Below are 19,875 nucleotides of genomic sequence, written 5' to 3'. Positions count from 1 at the left end.
TTAGGCTTAATCACCAGCAAATCAGTCTTAGCATGTCATTAAGCATGAGAAAGTTTTGACTCATCCAGATCTTGATTCGGCTTACACATGTTTCCAGATTTTGTATTTGAGAGGGGTCATTAGGCTGTAGTGGGATGTATAGCTGTGTGTCATCAGCATAGAAATGGAACTGTATACCATATTCGGCAATTATCCTACCCAGAGGGAGCATGTAAATACAAAACAGCAGAGGCCCCAGGACAGACCCCTGGGGCACACCAGCGGTAACTGTAGAACATTCTGACAAAGAGTTGTTGAAACTAACACATTGGGTTCTACTAGATAAGTAGGACTGGAACCATGAGAGTGCCAGCCCGTGAATACCAACGTAATGCTCCAGTCGGTGTAGAAGCACACAATGATCTACGGTATCGAAGGCCGAACTTAAGTCAAGAATTAAAAGTACTTAGGCTGATCCAGAGTCAGCAGTGACAAGTAGGTCATTGACTACTCTAGTTAGGGCAGTCTCAGTAGAGTGGCAGGAGCGGAAACCAGACTGAAAATTGTCAAAGAGATTATTGGTAGAAAGGTGGACAGTCAGTTGATCAGCAACAATTCTCTCAAGTATTTTAGATAAGAAAGGGAGAGTGGAGACAGGTCGGTAATTGGCAAGAACCAGTGGATCGCTATTGGGTTTCTTGAGGAGTGGTTTAATGATAGCAGATTTATAGGTTAAGGGGACACACCCCTCAGAGAGGGAAGTGTTCAAGATGGCACGTATAGGGGCATTCAGAATAGGAAGGAGTTCCTTAAGGAGGTCAGAAGGGATGGGATCTAGTGAACACGTTGTTGGCTTTGAGGCGGCAACCATTGAGGCCAAGGCCTCAGCAGAAATGGGTTTGAACTGAGAGAGTGAGCTCGTGGACCAGGACACAGAGCACTGGCTGGACACGGTGCTAGAGAGCTGCTGGCTAATGATATTGTTCCTTATTTGGGAGATTTTGTCAGTGAAAAAATCTAGAAAATCATTAGCTGTGAAAGAAGAGCTCAGAACCGGTGAAGAGTGTGTAAGCCTGGCCGCAGTATTAAACAGGACCCGATGATTGTTCTTATTGGTTTCGATCAAATTGGAGAAATAAGAAGATCTGGAAGCAGAAAGTGCATGTTTATAATGTTTAAAGAGAGTCCAGGCGAGGCGAGAGGACTCTGATTTACAGGTGCGCCATCTGTCTTCAAGTTTACGACAAGCCCGTTTTAAAGAGCGAGTGAGGTCGGAGAACCAAGGTGCAGATTTAGTTCTAGTGCCTCTACTAGTTCTGAGAGGAGCAAAGGACTCAAGCGATTCTGACAGTGCACTGTTTAGGCCATCTGTAAGGTTGTTGACAGACATGGACGTGTTGGAAAGTGACTCAAGTTTATCGGGCAAATGATCAGCTAGAAGGGACTTAATATGGTTGTTAATGAAACGAAAAGAATGAGGGTTAGATTCAGAGCGAATAGTCTGTGTATGCGTGAGAAGGTTAAAAAAGACACAAGAGTGATCCGAGACCGGGACCTGAAAAATAGAAGGGAGGCCAGCGGTAATATCCTTTGTACAGACTAGATCCAAAGTATTACCGAGATTATGAGTGGGGCCAGTGACATGTTGGATGAAGTTGAGACTCGAAAGAAGATCCAGAAATTCCGTTGCTTTGGAATCCAAAACATCATTAATGTGAAAATTCAGGTCACCGAGCAGAACTATTTTGTCATATTTAATCAGAGCGGTAGATAAAAATTCAGAGAACTCTGTTAAAAAAATGGGATTAAACCTGGGTGGTCTATAAATGAGTAATGCCAGGATATGTTGGCGGTTTCCAATAAGCATGGCCAGGTACTCAAAAGATGTAAAGTCACCGAGTGAACATACTGTACAGGGAAATTGATTAGAGAAGATAACCGTAAGTCCCCCACCCGTTTTGTCTTTCCTAGCGGAGAATAAGAAGCTATAGTCAGGGGGAGACGCCTCAATAAGAACAGCACTGGCAGTGGAGGAAAGCCAACACTCAGTGAGGAAAAATAAATGCAAACCATAGTGAGTAATAAAATCATTAATATAAAATGTCTTGCTGGAGAGTGACCTAATGTTAAGTAAAGCACAACTGAGGTCGACAGGGGGAAGAGCTGGAGGGACAGGAACTGTTTTTATACTAATCAGGTTAGATGTGACCCTCCCACGAGTGTTGGAACGATTAACTTTACTGGGATCAGGGTTGTTGCCATGAGGACCTCTATTGGTCCATGGGGTAATAAACAAACAAAACAGCACTGATTGGGCAGACATGGGTCACCTCATCCAATCAAGCTCATCGATTCGATTTGACCTACCTGTGTGCTAACTGGAGTGTGTGTGGATCATGTTTGCCAAATATTCTCCTGCACTGTTACACATGGTGCAAAATTAAATTTTTTCTGGGAGAGCATGATGCATAAGGGGGGGCCCACATAAAAAATAGCCTAGGGGCCCATGACTACCTTAATCCTCCTCTGCACACAGGGATAGACGTCTGTCTAGGAGCCACCCCACTAGGACAGATTTTGTATGGGGAGCTGGTCTTACAACATTCACGCTTTAGTTTCAGGCAGACAAAACAGAAGTCCAGGTGGCAGCGAGGGCAGTTGATATTTTTGCAGTGTTGTCGACTATGTTCCACCTTCATGCCGCATGTAGGACAGGCTCGGACGGAGGGGCAGTCGGTGACCCCCTCCACCTCGGGCAGGCTGATGGTCTTACATGTCTGCAGAAGCTGCAGGTCTCTGTTGATGCAGCCTTCGTTGTCACAGCGGTCGGATCGAGGGCCCGGACCTTTCCACTGCTTCTGACACTGCCAACAGAACTGGTAGGTTTTCTTCTGGTCAGCTGTACATATGGTGCACATTACACACAGGTTGGAGAGGTCCTTCCTCTCAATTAAAATTTAAAACAAACAATTAAAATTTATAGTTAATTAAACTTTATTTAACAGTTATTTAGCTATTAACAAGCAATGTAATGCTTTATTAACTATATTAGCAATTGTTTATTGTAAAGTTGCAATTGATGTTCATAATACTTTGTAAATGGTTAATAAATACTGTGTAGTACATTTATAAACATTATTTGGATGAGTTACAACAGCTGTTTTTAATCTTTACAATTGTAAAGAAAAAAATGTTACCAATGTTAATACGTTCTTTTAAGCATATAAATGAGTAACAGTCAAAATTGGCCATAATTTTTTCTTATCTTCTTCTTCTGTTGGAGTCCAAGTTTCATCTATGTGCTGGCACTGATATTATTTCCTACGTGATTATTGTTCCTGTCAAAACACAGAGAAATGCACAGATTTATACTATAGTCTTCAAAATGTTCTGGATGTATGGGTGGGGGTGGGGCTGACCTCAGTATTTCTAAAATCCTGACTATACAGCCCTGGCAGCAAGTGTGTTAAAATTGTAATTAGCCTATATCGTAAACCGTACAAGAAATAGTTGGCAGTTGCTGAAGAATTTGCTCAATATGTTTTTTCTTTGATTTTCTTTTTAAGGGCAAGTGTGGATTTGTGTGTGGACTACCTAACTGTGATGGTGAGTGGTCCTTCGAGGTGGTTTGTAAAATGGCTCTTCTGACTCCTGAAGAAATGGAAGAATTTAAGAAGAAAATATCCAGTAACGCTGCGAGGAGTTACATATTTTATAAACTGATCAGATGTAAAAAAAACAAACAAAAAAAACCTGAATGTGAAAAGTAACCAGCGACTACAGCTGTCAGATAAATGTAGTGGAGTGAAAAGTACAAATTTAATGTAGTGAAATATAAAAGTAGGCCGATGTAAAGTGGCCTAAAAACCTAAAAACTGTATGCTACCATTTCCATTTAAGTTCTGACTGTCATTGAACGTCACACCCTTAAACTCCTGGACAATGGCGCCACCTTCTGGTCATTGCTCTTTCTAACAGTCCATTCAGTTAAAACTCAGCATCAATAGTCACTTTGACTCTGCCGAGTGAAAAACAGCTTCTACTTTGTCGCCAGAACGATAGTTGCAAAACACTTAGATATGTAATAATTCTGCATTAAAATATCTATCAAAGGACTCCACCATTGTTGTTGTTATGTTCAGTTGTAAACTTACATTATCATCTCAAATAAACAAAGTTCCCTCACGAAAGATGTGGGCAGCCAAGAAAACAAAATAGGGCCTAAAAAGACCAGAGTTTCTGGCTGAGGTCAGTCTAAGAGGGAATGAGGTTCTCAGTAATTCAGGGAGTGATTCAGAGTGGGTCAGGGGCAGATTCAGTATTAGGGTGAGAGCCCCAGGTGTGCCCTTTCCCACCTCTCTTAAGCCTTTCAATCAGGGTGTCGTCACACCCTGATTGGCTGGGAGGGAAATGCCCCAAGCTGCTTCCACTCCTCAAATCAGGAGTCAGTCTCCCCACCTGTGCACAGGTGCTCTGAATCCCCTGCAATCAGTCATGAGGAAAATCAGACCAAACAAAGACAAATAGCAAGTCAAACTATTGGACTGCTACACAGTTATATGGTTGCAGAGCATAATATGATATAGAGAGCTGTAAAAACCAACATAAGAACTCAGTTAAGGAGTTCATCTTGAAGGGTGTTTTTGTAACCTCTTCTGTGTATGTGCTCTGACAATGGTTGCTGTATGACACACATACTATTGAATGTACGTGCATGTTAAATTTATGTTAACCTGGGCCGGATGTGGAGATAATGGGAGTGTTATTTTAAGTGAGTTCACATGTAACCTTGTGACTGCTGCAATTGTGTGTATTGGTTTCTGCTACTATAAAGGATGAGGAGAGACTGCCTCTCTGCAGTCATCATCTATGCGCTGCCGATGATTGACTCTTGCTTGTAAGCAGTAAAAGAACTTCTAGAAAATAAATATTGTGTCGAACTTGGTGTTGTGTATAATTAAGCAGCTCAGCATGTCTGGAAACCCACAATAGAGTCAAAGTGAATGCAACAAGGAGAAGGACTGAGGGGTGGATGGACTGTAAGTAAGAACAATGACCAGAAGGGGGCGCATGTGGAGCATAAGTGGAAATGGTTCCACCTCCATGACCCCAGGATGTAGTTTCAAAAGCAGTTTGAGTCCAAGTTTCAGTGAGATTAAAGACTTTTCTGTCTATAATACATTTACTCAGTGTACAACTTTTTCAATATTCTCATTATGAAACAATAGAGTTGTTGCTGTACATTCTCAACTCTGTGTCTGAAGTATTTAAAGTATTTGTAGTGGCAATCTAACTACAAAAAAGGCCACATGAGGGAATCTGAAGTCATTTCCAACTCATGGTGGTGTGTAAAAAATGAAGTCCTCCATGGGAATGAGTTTGACATCAGCTGTCCTTGGAAAACCTTGATAAACAAATGTAATTTACAACACAGCATTCTGATTTGTTCTCCTGTAAATAACATTGTAGATTTAATACGTGCTCACCTCAGAGGCCTGTGGACTGATATGATGTAAAATCTTCTGAAGGCATTCAGCTGCATCACGTTGTTCATAAACTGCAGAAGGATACATTAAACTGAATCTGATATATTCATTTTCTTCACAGCACCTCATGACTGTCCAACTTACCATTTTGAATCTTCAAACACTTTGTGATGTTTTCTGTTCCACATGTTTTTGTCTTCAGGTCCGTAAAGATTTTTATCAGATCTTGATTTGTTTGTGGATCCATAATATGGAGCTAAATAACGCCAGATTGTGCACAGACACCCACACTTTAAGTACTGAAATGTCCGATTTCCACGTAGCACTGTGAATGCCTCGCAGTGTCCGCTGGCAATGGCATACGGTTCTGCAGGTGAGCCAGCTGAACCAGACGCCATTGCCAGCGGACTGATTTTGTCGCTCCTGTACTACAATTGGTCCTCTGGACTGTCTAAAACAGCTTCCACATCTCACATCTAAACAGCCTTGGAAATTAAAACAGTTTTAGCCATGCAGGATATTCGTGAATGGTGTGCAAATGGAAGTTTGTCACTGACAGCAGTTTTTTCACTGCCAATCATGTGGCGTAGCCGAATCGTTTTAGATCCTACGTTCCCTGAAGGCAACATGATAGGGGAAGGTCTGTAGCCTTTTGGTTGAGCTGTCTGTCATGATGCCACACCCCTCTCAGTTGATGCCACGCCCCCCACGCTAGATCAGGGTCAAAAGTCTGAAACTGAAAAAAAGATTTGAAACTGAAAAAAAAAGATTTGAAACTGTAAAAAACCTAAGATCTGAATCTGAAAAGATAAAACATGCAACTGAAAGAAATAGGATCCCAAATATCAAAACATATGAAAGTGAAAAATGAAAATAAATGATTTATTCAAAAGAATTACCAGAGTTGATCATAATTATTTTTAACCTAAAAAAACTTTTTGTACATTTATTTTTATTTTGAATACGTTGATGTATTTTTCAAAATTCAAGATCAAAACTTGAAATTTCAGTTTCAAATATTATTTTTTCAAGTACAAAACATTTGACCCTGATTTAGCTCCATAGCAAACGGAGAAATTTGTGGGTCACAGCAGCCAAAGGACAGTTCAATATAACAATAAGCAATAATAATAGTAAAAAATAAATATAATAAAAAGGTAAGAAATAGAATTGTATATACATAATATGTACAAATATAAACAGTGTAATTAGAACAGTGTGGGCAGTGTATTGTTATTAATAAATAATAAATGTGAGTATGAAAATATCCCAGTTAGTGCAGACCAAAATGAGTTATGTATACATTCATATTAGATTCATCTAATAGTGCACAACTAAGGCAATTCGCCTAAAGTCAATCACATTACGAATTACTTCCAAATAAAGCACATTTCAGTCATAATAATATTGTGAATATTAGTTTAGTAAGAAGTTATTTTGTGCATGACTTTTTTTTGTCGTTTGGCGGGGGGGTGGGGGTCGGTGAGAGCGTGACCACAGGACATCTTTGCTCTGAGACTTGACAAAGAACAAAGAAGCAGTGTTATGCGCTTTCAGCTATAATTAGCCCAGTGACTTCAAATTCAAATAAAAGAGAAATAAGCTGTAGCCTATACGTTATAGATAGTAGAAGCTCTTGTGCAGTCCATTTTTATTTGTTAAACTTATTGACCTACATTCAATTTAAAATCGGAGCTGCTGGCCATCTTGACTGAATGTTTCTCTCAAAATGTGAAGGAGCTTTGCGGGTTTTCTTTTCTTTTCGGCAGTTGTTTCCGCGAAGTCACGTGGTTCGTCGTGGCTGTGTACTATATCTGCACCCTGAAGTTTCAGTCTCTGAACGAACAAGCGTCGAGAAAACCAGTCCTCACAGTCCTCACTGTACTAAGACGAAGCTGCAACATGGTAATCCAGCTGAAAGTAGAAACACCCGAAGGAGATGAAATCATCATCGATCTGTGCGACTGTGAAGAGCAGATGAAGAAGATCACTGTACAGCAATTAAAACAGATAATAAACAAAATACGCATGACAGGTATGTATATTGGCTGTTCCTTAACTTCCTTAAGGAGATTTTTATTGGTCCCACTTGTTCGTTTGTAAGCAGGACATTTAACTTAAACATTAAGAAGAAGACATTTCGTTGATATTAGACAATGATGGCGCGCACGATCGTCGCACAGGACCACTGCAAGAAAGCAGTTCACTTTAGGGTTCTGCAGAATCGTCGGATATCAAAGTTTCACCTGAAAACACCAGCTCAGCTTCTTACTATTTACGACTTACTATTTTCCTGACAGCTGTAACAAGTTAGGACAGATTGTGTGTGTGTGTGTGTGTGTGTGTGTGTGTGTGTGTGTGTGTGTGTGTGTGTGTGTGTGTGTGTGGTTTATTTATTTCGTTAAATATTTCATATCTCCACATAACTGGTTTATAGAGATATAAATTGGCCTACTTAACACTATAATGTTTTGACTTTTTACTTCTGCTTTAAGATGACAACTTGGACCTTATCTTCGGAACCGAGATATTGGAGGAAAAGAACCTTCTGTTATCCTATAACATCAAGCACTTCTCCACCATTAGGACAGCCCTGAAACTGCCCGGAGGCATCTGATGAAGAAAAGCGCCACAGGCTCTCACCTGCCACAATGACACCAATATGAGACCAAACTTTACAAGCTCACATAAAGAAACTAAAATAACAAAGCACAAATGAGTTTGCGACCATTCTTTGGGTTTGGGTCAGACTTTGGGTTGATTCACATACGCACACGGAGCTGTGTTAAAATGAAGGCAATAAGCATATTCCTCATTACTGTGATATGATTAACACCCAGTCTGGTAAACTCTTACAAGTTTGAAAATTACATAATGATTAAAAATGTTTGTCAACTTCTGTTTCTGTGTCAGACATTTTGATTTTGTGTGATGTTTTTGTTTTGATTCAGAAAGTGAAGCTCGTCATTTTGATTTGATATTATGTGATATTAGCTTTAATGCTATGAAAATAAATAAATAAATAAATAAATAAATAAATAAATAAATAAAAAACCAAGCTGCGCCTGTTTTCATTTGAGTGTAATGTTGTTTACAACAATGTGAGAAGTGAAAATTAAACAGCGACTGCCTTTTAAAATGTTATTCTCATAAGCACATGCATGTGGGCCCTGAGTCAAGAATGTCAGCACTCTTCCTGTTTTCTTCATACAAACAGTGTCAGCGGTTTATCTTCGTTCCAGGGCGTCAATCGTGATGAAAGGTGCATCAAAAGCACATAACTTAGACTCCCAGCAAGCAATTGTATGTCTAAAAGATGTATAACAGCCGTCTGAATGCAAAGAAGAAGAATAATCCTTATTTTATCACACATCATACAGTGTGCAGCATGATGAAACTGGTCTGCAGCTAAAATAAGGTAACAAGATCAACGTGTCACAAAACAAAAACACAAAATAATTTTAATAATTTGCTCATTTGTAGGCTGAGACGTTATGATTAGTGTGGAGGTATTTCCCTGTGTACCAGTGCGCACATTCTTATCCTCTGTGGATTTTTAACACAATTGGAAATCTGCGTGGAAAGTTACCTCCTCATCACAACTTTTGAGTAGTATTTACTTTATTTTAGTAGTATTTTGTGATGCATCAATAATTAATGATCCAATATAATTTGAATATATAATAATAACTGAATACTTTTTACTTTTGATAATCAATAATATGTTGTTTAGCTAACTTAAACATTAATGCCAATAACGCTCATTTGAGTTTGATATTTAAAGTACATTTGGCCAAAAATATTATTATTTCCTTATAGCCAATTATTTTTATTGTGTGATATTTTCTTTCCTATTTGTAAATCATCTGAATATTTCTTCAACCACAGCCACTTGTTTGTAGCGATTCCACCAATGAAACACAATTAATGTGACAGTTTTATACTGAAGTTAAACAGAGCTGCTAAAATAAAGTAGAAATAATGTTTTCAAACCAGTAGCATATGTGTATTTATTTTTATTCGACAGGAAGAGAAATAACGTTTTGTTAGGAGAACAAACAAATGATCAATAAAAAACGGATAAAACAAGGAAATGTGAAAAAGACATAACAGAGATGAAAATATATACTGTCACAATGAGATAACATTAAAGGAGCTAAAGCAAAAAAGAATATTAATGAAAACAGGTAAATCTTTCTATCGTGGAAAAAGGGAAACAAATCTCATGTTGGGTGATATTGTGCCAATAAAGACAAAAAAAGATCTCAGGCTCTGTTTTTTAAAGCTGGTATTGGGTTGAATATCTGTCTGAGTAATAACAATAATGATGATTGGCATTATAAAAGATAAGAAAGACATAAAAGGTGTGTTTGTGTTTCTTGAGATCACAGTATTGAATCAACACAATTATCTGCTCTGCCTCACAGGTATGGAGGTCTGTCTTGGTGCTACACCAGTGGAACAAACACTGGTATATGAGTATGGTTTTATCTTCTTGCACTCTGTAGTGATCTTCAGACACACAAAACAAAACTCCACTTTACACTGCGTACAGACAACGTTTTTACATCTTGTTCCATCATGTCGCACCAGCGTACCACAGGTGGGACAGGCTCGGATGGAGGGACATCCTGTGACCCCCTTCACCTGGGCAAAGACCATATCTGGACAGGTCCTTAATATTTCCAATGGGCTCTGGCAGCCGTCATTGTCACAGCGGTCTGAGCGAGGATACGGACCTTTCCATTCCCTCAAACACTGCCAGCAGAACATATAAGTGCTCTTGTTCTTAGCTGTGCACACGGTGCATCTGACACTGAGATCACTGGGATTAGTTCTCACCACACGAGACTTGCAGCCAGGACACTGATGAGAAGTCACATGGAAAATAAACGAGTTTGAGTTTTGTTTTGAATTCAGACTTGTATTTGTATCCTCAACTTATTTTTATTTATTATAATGTAATATACTTACTACTTTGATACCCAAGTAATGTTTGGCAGCATTACTGAACCTTTTCTTCTCAAATTCTTCCACTTCTTCAGGAGTCAGAAGAGCCATTTTACAAACCTCCTCGAAGGACCACTCACCGTCACAGTTACCACACACAAATCTGCTCTGTTTCTGAAAATAAAAATGCAGAAAGATCTTCAATTAACATTCATTTCCTTAGAAATACATTTTTTGATTCAGCTTACCTAAACTCACTGTTTCTCTCACTGCTACAGGAAATGATTTTCTCTTTGCTGATATGTAACTCTGTCTTTTCTTTCTTTCTTTCTTTCTTTCTTTCTTTCTTTCTCTTTTTTTCTTTTTCTTTTTACTATCCTACTAAACATGCTGCCGCTAGGCCTGTGTATCCTTTTAAGTCACTAACACGTCTTTAAATGTCATGTCAAAGGTGATGTAAACATCATACCTTATCCAACAACCTGCGACAATGATCGGTGAGAGACATCGGAGTGACAGCGTGACCACAGGACATCTTTGCTCTGAGAGACTTGTAGTCCAAACACGAAACTATGAGACACAAACAAAGAAGCAGTGTTATGCGCTTTCAGCTATAATTAGCCCAGTGACTTCAAATTCAAATAAAAGAGAAATTAGCTGTAGCCTATACGTTATAGATAGTAGAAGCTCTTGTGCAGTCCATTTTTATTTGTTAAACTTATTGACCTACATTCAATTTAAAATGTAGTTACTTACAGTCTAATTCATCTTCTCCGTCCACAAATGTAAGCGTGCGGTCCTGAGGGTCGTAACACTTCTCGGAGCTGCTGGCCATCTTGACTGAATGTTTCTCTCAAAATGTGAAGGAGCTTTGCGGGTTTTCTTTTCTTTTCGGCAGTTGTTTCCGCGAAATCACGTGGTTCGTCGTGGCTGTGTACTGTATCTGCACCCTGAAGTTTCAGTCTCTGAACGAACAAGCGTCGAGAAAACCAGTCCTCACTGTACTAAGACGAAGCTGCAACATGGTATTCCAGCTGAGAGTAAAAACACCCAAAGGAGAGGAAATCATCATCCATCTGTGCGACTGTAAAGACCACATGAAGACGATCACTGTACAGCAATTAAAACAGATAATAAACAAAATATGCATGACAGGTATGTATATTGGCTGTTCCTTAACTTCCTTAAGGAGATTTTTATTGGGCCCACTTGTTCGTTTGTAAGCAGGACATTTAACTTAAACATTAAGAAGAAGACATTTCGTTGATATTAGACAATGATGGCGCGCACGATCGTCGCACAGGACCACTGCAAGAAAGCAGTTCACTTTAGGGTTCTGCAGAATCGTCGGATATCAAAGTTTCACCTGAAAACACCAGCTGAGCTTCTTACTATGTACTACTTACTATTTTCCTGACAGCTGTAACAAGCTAGGACAGAGTGTGTGTGTGTGTGTGTGTGTGTGTGTGTGTGTGTGTGTGTGTGTGTGTGTGTGTGTGGTTTATTTATTTCGTTAAATATTTCATATCTCCGCATAGCTGGTTTATAGAGATATAAATTGGCCTACTTAACACTATAATGTTTTGACTTTTTACTTCTGCTTTAAGATGACAACTTGGACCTTATCTTCGGAACCGAGATATTGGAGGAAAAGAACCTTCTGTTATCCTATAACATCAAGCACTTCTCCACCATTCATACAGTCGTGAAACTGCCCGGAGGCATCTGATGAAGAAAAGCGCCACAGGCTCTCACCTGCCACAATGACACCAATATGAGACCAAACTTTACAAGCTCACATAAAGAAACTAAAATTACAAAGCACAATTGAGTTTGCGATCATTCTTTGGGTTTGGGTCAGACTTTGGGTTGATTCACATACGCACACGGAGCTGTGTTAAAATGAAGGCAATAAGCATATTCCTCATTACTGTGATGTGATTAACAACCAGTCTGGTAAACTTACAAGTTTGAAAATTACATAATGATTAAAAATGTTTGTCAACTTCTGTTTCTGTATCAGACATTCTTGTTTGATTTTGTGTGATGTTTTTGTTTTGATTCAGAAAGTGAAGCTCGTCATTTTGTCTTGATATTATGTGTTTTTAGCTTCAACACTATGAAAATAAATGAATAAATAAATAAAAAACCAAGCTGCGCCTGTTTTCATTTGAGTGTAACGTTGTTTACAACAATGTGAGAAGTGAAAATTAAACAGCGACTGCCTTTTAAAATGTTATTCTCATAAGCACATGCATGTGGGCCCTGAGTCAAGAATGTCAGCACTCTTCCTGTTTTCTTCATACAAACAGTGTCAGCGGTTTATCTTCGTTCCAGGGCGTCAATCGTGTTGAAAGGTGCATCAAAAGCACATAACTTAGACTCCCAGCAAGCAATTGTATGTCTAAAAGACGTATAACAGCCGTCCGAATGCAAAGAAGAAGAATAATCCTTATTTTATCACACATCATAAAGTGTGCAGCATGATGAAACTGGTCTGCAGCTAAAATAAGGTAACAAGATCAACGTGTCACAAAACAAAAACACAAAGTAATTTAATAGTACGCACAGTCTTTCCCTCTGTGGATTTTTAACACAATTGGAAAGTGGCGTAGAACACTTTTCATGTGTACGCATGGTTTATATAAATATTATATATATAAAGAGACTCTTTTCTCCATTTTCTGTGACGTCACCATGCCGCTGAGCGAGACGCCAGGAAGACGAAAACAAACAGACTAGTTGGACACACTGCCGGCGTGAGCAGCGGTGCGTCATCTACAGATTCTGTGTCTCCACTTGTGTTTCATAACGTCCTCTACAGTGGTTTATCATACGATCGCCTGGTGAGTGTTACCTTTCTATCTCTCGTTTAGGCTTACATCAGCAAACAGCCTTAAATAGGCTGTCTGAAATGTTTTAAATGTTCATGTTTCACTGTCATTTACAGCTGCATGGCCTATTTATTCCGTCTTTTCCGTATTTAATGTGAACTTTTTTTGAGTACAGAAGCGCGATTGCATTTATCTCGCAATAAGAAACTAGGGCTCAATAAACTTTAAATTATATACTGTCTGTTTCACATGGTCACGTGATGCTAACATTATCACGAGATACAGAATTAATTTTGGAAAACGACTCCATTTTTCCACGTGTCTGTATTTATGAGCACCTGAATTAATGACTCCTGGGGCCAAATGTATAAACCATGCGCACACACGAAAAATGTACTTAAGCCACTTTCTACGCAGATTTCTGAATGTATAAACATCCACAGAGCGTGAGACTGTGCGTACTGGTACGTATCTCTAACACCATGCACGCAGTCTTTTCAGTCTGATTATTGTGATGTTGCAAGTTGGCAAAAATGTGAAAAAAAGTGTGAATTAGGGTGACGTTTTATTTAGAGCTGTTTCTTTCACTAAATTGTGTGACAGGATTACATCTATAGGTTAAAAAACCTAATAGTGATGCACGAGTTGTTACGCTTGTTTTACTGTCTCCTGTTTGTCAGGGTGCATTATGAAAGCTATAATGATAATGATCCTTATGGAAATAAACAAATAAATACATGATCTTTATATACGTAAATAAAGATTGTTTTCCTGTTTAATTGGGGATCAGGAATCCTTTAGGTGTAACCGCTACTATACGGGCAGTAGCCGTGCGTAATGGTCGTGCCACATGATACATGGTGTCGCGAGAGGATATGCACAACATAGGCGGAAGCGAGCTTTCAAGGACCGTACGGATTTTCTGTCCCATTTTTTTCTCCTCAATACTAAACTAAATTCTTGCCCTTTATATGCAAACCAGGTATTTGTGTGCGTGTTTCGGGTCATTTATAGTGAATTGTGGGGATGCTCAGACAGCTCGTGCTCGTGCGTAAAATTTCAGGATGATTGAGTCAATGAGGAAAAGTCACGTGGGAACAGACGTACGTGGGGTTTTATGAATCTGACGAAAAGACTGGGTGTTTGTATGCATGTTTCCCGTGTTGTGTGTGCACAGATTTCTACACAGAGTGTTGTACATTTGGTCCATGCTCCTCCAGATCTGAAAACAGGCTTGGATGGAACACAAGTGATATACAGTTTGAAGAAAGTTGAGTTTGGACACATACTGAGCTTGTTAGTGTGTTTTTTGAGGTGTGTGTTTTGTTTGTTTCACTGGATAGTGAACACAAGTGATTCGTAAAATGTGTATTGAGAGTAAAATGGAGCACAGTGTAAAGACAATATCATTCAGAGGAATAGGTCGTCACAGGAAACTTAATAATTGCAAAGAATGTGGAACGATGTGAAATGATAAGCAGAAATGTAAATGCACAAGAAAATGTGTGTGTGAGTAAAAGCACTGTGGATTTCAGCATCATCAACCAGATGTAAGAAAATAATGAGATGGAAGAAACTCATGCTGAAGCCAGAAAAAAACATAATGAGAAGACAAAACCAGGAGGCAAAGAACAAACAGGTAATAAAGAAAGAGATAAGAGCAAAAGATGACACACATACCATTTAGAGAAACAAGTCATGCCATGAAGGTAAAACATTCCATATATTTCGTTAAAGGGACTCTGTCGCAGAGACGTCATCATGGCCTGATCAATCAGGGAGCCACATGTTACCTCAACAGTGTCCTGCAGGTTCTCTTCATGACGACTGAGTTCAACGACAGGTTTGAAACTGCTCATTTCATCTAAAGCAAATATAAGTAGGAGAACAATTTAGATATTACAGCTTTTCTCAATTACATACACAACAAATGGAACTATGCACACAAGTCTGAAAACTTGAACTCATCACTTTGCTCACCTTGAAAACACTGGCCTTCAAAGTGCTACACCCGACAGTACAATGTTGTTCTCACTCACTTCTCGTCTGTTCAAACTCATTCTGCAAAACGCTTCAATCACCATTCAGTGCATAAAAGAGGACTCAGGAGAAAAGTTGGTGCAACATGAAGAACAGAAACAAAGAGGAAGAGTTAGAGAAAGAGGAGGATGAGGATGAGGAGGAGGAGGAGCAAGACCATCCAGTATTTCTCATGAAATCCGTGCAAATTTAGTTTGAATTCAAGCAATGTTGCATCAACTCTGAGTTTTGTTCTGAACTCTGAACAGAACTCTGTTCTGATACAATGTTTGTGTTAATGCAATATTTATATCATTCTCAGGATTGTATTAACTTTGTATTAAATTTGTATTAACCTATTTTTGGACAAAAATGTAAAAACTAAACGTTACAATGAAATATTGAGAAAAAGAAAAATATGAATATGTAGCACAGCCTCATAAAGCCAACAGTGTTTTGATAGTCGTGTTTTAAATTGTGTTTAAATCAGGCTGTGTACGAGCTATTCATTGATAGCAGTGTATATTGTTTTGGTGGAAAGAATCAGTTTTGACAAGAGAGAGCATGGTTTGAGTTCAGTGTTTAATTTTGCAATAGATTTGTATAGTTATACAAAACTCCATCGCTGAGCACTTTAAAGCAGTTACTACTCACTGAGAAACTATTCTGTCTCTAAAGGTTGGATCCAGACAAACAAACAGATCTTCAGCTGAGAAAAGTCTTTGAAGGCCTGAAGAAAAGAACATGTAGAACAGAAAACATCAGAACAACATTTGGGATTAAAAATGGTAAGATGGACAGTAATAAATAAGAAAAACATTCAGACAGCAAGGGGCAGTTGAGAGGAAAGTCTTTCATCAACAGTGAATTAAAAATGCTTTCATGAAATTAATATATCAGATTCAATCTAATGTATCCCTCTGCAGTTTATCAACAACGTGATGCAGCTGAATGCCTGGATAAGATTTTACATCAGGTCAGCACAAAGGCCTCTGAGGTGAGCACTTATAAAATCTTACAGGTGAACAAAAGAAAATGCTGTGTTGTAAGTGACATTTTTATGAACAGGTTTTCAAAGGACAGCTGAGGGAGACAACAAAGTGCTCCAGAGGCCACATGATCAATGAAAAGACAACAACATTCTCGAAACTTCTACTGTCACTGGACAATACGTATTATTCAACCTACAGTGTGGTGAGCAGACAGAGTTCAGAGTTCTAGTTTAGTGTTTTTATGTGATGTGACCCTGCTGATCTAATTTGCAATTCATTACAACATTTGTGTTTCCACAGGAGAGCAGCTTTGAGAGGATTTTTCAGGAAAGAACATACACTGGAAATAAGATGTACTGTAACGAATGTTACCAAAACACAGAAGCAACAAGTGTGAGTTTTGACCTCATAATAAAAACACAGACTGTAGTCAGGTCCAAATTCATACTGGAATCAAATCATTATGTTGTGTTGTAGTTTACTGAGATTAAAGAATAAAGTGCTTAACAACATTTCTTGTGTTATTCAGGGATGGGAGATGCTGGAAGCTCCTCAGGTCTTGATTGTTCTCTTCAAGAGATTTAACATTACTTCACTTGTCAAATCAGACTGCTGTGTGGAAGTACCATGTGAATTACAGTTGAAGGCAAGGGAAAGTCATTTTTATATGTGATTTTCATTTGAATGGTCTTTGTTGCTTTTAAAATCATTTCATGTTCCTGACTGTGTTCTTCATTGTAGAACAAGACATACACACTGTATGGGATGGTGAATCACGTGGGCAGTATAAGAGGTGGACGTTACACAGCTACTGTCCTGTCTGAGGACAACACCTGGTATAAGTGTAATGATGAACGTGTCAACAAGGTGAGGAAGATTTAACTTAATCTGTTTCATTAAGACGTTACACATTTAAAATACACCAACAGAAAGATCAAACATTAAAAAGAAATTTGCTGACATTGGTTTTCTTTTGTTGAACCGTGCAGGTTGAAGAACAGCCATTTGCAAAAGCCAGGACATTCAGGTATGTTTAAAAAAAATTTCTTTTGATTTTACCAAAATAATTTGGGATTTATTTATCTGTAAGTGTTAAACACATGTTGTCACCATTTTGTTTTTCTAAGCAAATAATAACTTAAAAATTATTGTTCATCAGCTCCAGGACTGTCTATCTCCTCACGTACAGAGGTAGGACTACAAAAATACATAAAGATTCATTTAGGTGTAATATTAACATATGATTGCTAAATATGTTTTTTCTCTTCAATTTAAAGCTACAGAGTTAAATTTGTCCTGTAAGATGAGACAGAATTAAACTAAGTCAAATGAATAGACACCAACAGAGAGGGAGGGACAAGGAGGTAATAAGAACTGGTTAATTTCTCTCTTGTATGCATGTTTACCATGCAAGTCTGTCAGTGAAGATATTGGTCCTGCAGAGCTGAAAGGACACAAAGAACCAAAAAGAAATAGCGAAAGAAACACTGATGATGAAGAAACCACACAGATGGGACATAGTGCAGAGGATGAGGGACAGATGAGAAAAGATGGGAAGGAGGAGAGACTTCAGGCTAGAGGAGAGGAGGGTGATGCAGAAAATGTAGAGACTGACACATCAATTAATAACCAAACAACAGTGAGTGAAGTGAAAAGCAGTGGAAGTGAAGAGGAAAATGAAGTCAGTACAAACTCCAGCAACACACAAGAAAACACAAAGGAGAAGTCTGTAAATATTGAAGAATGGAAGAAAAAAAGAAAAGAAAAGAACAAGCCCCCTCCCATCGGGTCTGGCTGCTGTTACACAACATCACCTGCATCTGCTGCACAAAGGACACAATGCATGGATCATTATTATTATTTTTTTCAGATGAAAAGGACGAGTTATATACTGTTACTTTGCTATGGAATATGAAAGGTTTTTTTTGCCAGTGATAGGCTACATATTTGATTATGTGATTAATTATAAATGGCTGGTGATGGTGTAATGACACTGTGTTTTTCTGTCTTTTAAGTGACTCCACCACAGAGACGTCATCATGGCCTGTACAATCAGGGAGCCACATGTGACCTCAACAGTGTCCTGCAAGTTCTCTTCATGACGACTGAGTTCAACGACAGGTTTGAAACTGCTTTTTTCATCTAAAGCAAATATAAGTAGAAGGAGGACAATTTATAGTTTTGACACGTTGGTGAGAATTTTCAGGAAGCATGTTTAGACAATTGGGAAAAAACATTGTATTTTAAAATGTATTTGGTTGTGTGTGGGTGTTTCAAACTTACAAAACTCCATCGCTGAGCACTTTAAAGCAGTCACTATTCACTGAGAAACTATTCTGTCTCTAAAGGTTGGATCCAGAACAACAAACAGATCTTCAGCTGAGAAAAATCTTTGAAGACCTGAAGAAAACAACATGTGGAACAGAAAACATCAGAACAACATTTGGGATTAAAAATGGTAAGATGGACAGTAATAAATAAGAAAAACATTCAGACAGCAAGGGGCAGTTGAGAGGAAAGTCTTTCATCAACAGTGAGTTAAAAATGCTTTCATGAAATTAATATATCAGATTCAATCTAATGTATCCCTCTGCAGTTTATCAACAACGCGATGCAGCTGAATGCCTGGAGGAGATTTTACGTCTGGTCAGCACAAAGGCCTCTGAGGTGAGCACTTATAAAATCTTACAGGTGAACAAAAGAGAATGCTGTGTTGTAAGTGACATTTTTATGCACAGATTTTCCAAGGACAGCTGAAGACGACAACAAAGTGCTCCAGAGGCCACATGATCAATGAAGAGACAACAACATTCTGGAAACTTCTACTGTCACTGAAAGATTCAACCTACAGTGTGGTGAGCAGACAAAGTTCACAGTTCTAGTTAAGTGTTTTTATGTGATGTGACCCTGCTGATCTAATTTGCAATTCATTACAACATTTGTGTTTCCACAGGAGAGCAGCTTTGAGAGGATTTTTCAGGAAAGAACATACACTGGAAATAAGGTGTACTGTAACAAATGTTTCCAACACACAGAAGCAACAAGTGTGAGTTTTGACCTCATAATAACAACACAGACTGTAGTCAGGTCCAATTTCATACTGAAATCAAATCATAATGTTGTGTTTTAGTTTACTGAGATTAAAGAATAAAGTGATTAATAACATTTCTTGTGTTATTCAGGGATGGGAGATGGTGGAAGCTCCTCAGATCTTGATTGTTCTCTTCAAGAGATTTGACATTACTTCACATTTCAAATCAGACTGCTCTGTGGAAGTACCATGTGAATTACAGTTGAAGGCAAGGGAAAGTCATTTTTATATGTGATTTTATTTGAATGGTTTTTGTTGCTTTTAAAATCATTTCATGTTCCTGTCTGTGTTCTTCATTGTAGAACAAGACATACACACTGTATGGGATGGTGGATCACATGGGCAGTATAAGAGGAGGACCTTACACAGCCACCGTCCTGTCTGAGGACAACACCTGGTATGAGTGTAATGATGAACGTGTCAACAAGGTGAGGAAGATTTAACTTAATCTGTTCCATTAAGACATTACACATTTAAAACACACCAACAGAAAGATCAAACACTAAAAAGAAATGTGCTGACAT

General features: G+C 38.5%; 2 protein-coding genes and 3 long non-coding RNA genes across 5 annotated transcripts in view; 2 read left to right on the top strand and 3 right to left on the bottom strand.

The window, feature by feature from the left end:
* Positions 1 to 2,694: 2,694 nt before the first annotated feature.
* LOC141003162 (uncharacterized) lies at positions 2,695 to 4,170 on the bottom strand. The gene is made up of 3 exons (XR_012179676.1): positions 4,134 to 4,170; positions 3,579 to 3,630; positions 2,695 to 2,878 (listed from the first exon to the last, which is right to left on the bottom strand). It is a non-coding gene; the product is annotated as an uncharacterized lncRNA (long non-coding RNA).
* A 1,192-nt stretch (positions 4,171 to 5,362) lies between these two features.
* LOC141003272 (uncharacterized) lies at positions 5,363 to 5,683 on the bottom strand. The gene is made up of 3 exons (XR_012179710.1): positions 5,610 to 5,683; positions 5,466 to 5,536; positions 5,363 to 5,383 (listed from the first exon to the last, which is right to left on the bottom strand). It is a non-coding gene; the product is annotated as an uncharacterized lncRNA (long non-coding RNA).
* Positions 5,684 to 7,412: 1,729 nt separating this feature from the next.
* On the top strand, positions 7,413 to 8,366 carry LOC141003910 (uncharacterized). The gene is made up of 2 exons (XR_012179767.1): positions 7,413 to 7,500; positions 7,961 to 8,366. It is a non-coding gene; the product is annotated as an uncharacterized lncRNA (long non-coding RNA).
* A 1,101-nt stretch (positions 8,367 to 9,467) lies between these two features.
* LOC141003728 (uncharacterized) lies at positions 9,468 to 11,301 on the bottom strand. The gene is made up of 4 exons (XM_073475169.1): positions 11,172 to 11,301; positions 10,885 to 10,985; positions 10,440 to 10,589; positions 9,468 to 10,331 (listed from the first exon to the last, which is right to left on the bottom strand). The coding sequence occupies exons 1-4, from the start codon at positions 11,248 to 11,250 to the stop codon at positions 9,873 to 9,875; spliced, it is 789 nt and encodes a 262-aa protein (XP_073331270.1). The 5' UTR covers positions 11,251 to 11,301; the 3' UTR covers positions 9,468 to 9,872.
* A 1,860-nt stretch (positions 11,302 to 13,161) lies between these two features.
* LOC141004135 (uncharacterized) overlaps positions 13,162 to 19,875 on the top strand; it is a 69,155-nt gene continuing 62,441 nt past the window's right edge. The window contains exons 1-18 of the mRNA XM_073475633.1: positions 13,162 to 13,261; positions 14,785 to 14,888; positions 14,987 to 15,092; positions 15,947 to 16,056; positions 16,195 to 16,265; positions 16,337 to 16,462; positions 16,561 to 16,653; positions 16,790 to 16,906; positions 17,002 to 17,127; positions 17,250 to 17,287; positions 17,420 to 17,451; positions 18,276 to 18,381; positions 18,609 to 18,718; positions 18,857 to 18,927; positions 18,999 to 19,115; positions 19,214 to 19,306; positions 19,443 to 19,559; positions 19,654 to 19,779. Coding sequence (XP_073331734.1) covers positions 14,816 to 14,888; positions 14,987 to 15,092; positions 15,947 to 16,056; positions 16,195 to 16,265; positions 16,337 to 16,462; positions 16,561 to 16,653; positions 16,790 to 16,906; positions 17,002 to 17,127; positions 17,250 to 17,287; positions 17,420 to 17,451; positions 18,276 to 18,381; positions 18,609 to 18,718; positions 18,857 to 18,927; positions 18,999 to 19,115; positions 19,214 to 19,306; positions 19,443 to 19,559; positions 19,654 to 19,779 — 1,632 coding nt within the window. The 5' untranslated portion in view covers positions 13,162 to 13,261; positions 14,785 to 14,815. The remainder of the gene's footprint in view (positions 13,262 to 14,784; positions 14,889 to 14,986; positions 15,093 to 15,946; positions 16,057 to 16,194; positions 16,266 to 16,336; positions 16,463 to 16,560; positions 16,654 to 16,789; positions 16,907 to 17,001; positions 17,128 to 17,249; positions 17,288 to 17,419; positions 17,452 to 18,275; positions 18,382 to 18,608; positions 18,719 to 18,856; positions 18,928 to 18,998; positions 19,116 to 19,213; positions 19,307 to 19,442; positions 19,560 to 19,653; positions 19,780 to 19,875) is intronic.

This window comes from Pagrus major, chromosome 10 (genome assembly GCF_040436345.1).
Source record: "Pagrus major chromosome 10, Pma_NU_1.0".
NCBI classification, from domain to species: Eukaryota; Metazoa; Chordata; class Actinopteri; order Spariformes; family Sparidae; genus Pagrus; species Pagrus major.
Note: the sequence above shows the minus strand (reverse complement) of the source record. Positions and strands in the feature narration are given on the sequence as shown.

Coding starts and splice junctions, on each gene's coding strand:
- LOC141003728 (XM_073475169.1), bottom strand. CDS start 11,250: ATGGCCAGCAGCTCCGAGAAGTGTTACGACCCTCAGGACCGCACGCTT. Junction 10,590..10,884: donor GTCGCAGGTTGTTGGATAAG/GTATGATGTTTA, acceptor TTTTATTTTCAG/AAACAGAGCAGATTTGTGTG. Junction 10,332..10,439: donor ATTACTTGGGTATCAAAGTA/GTAAGTATATTA, acceptor ACTTCTCATCAG/TGTCCTGGCTGCAAGTCTCG.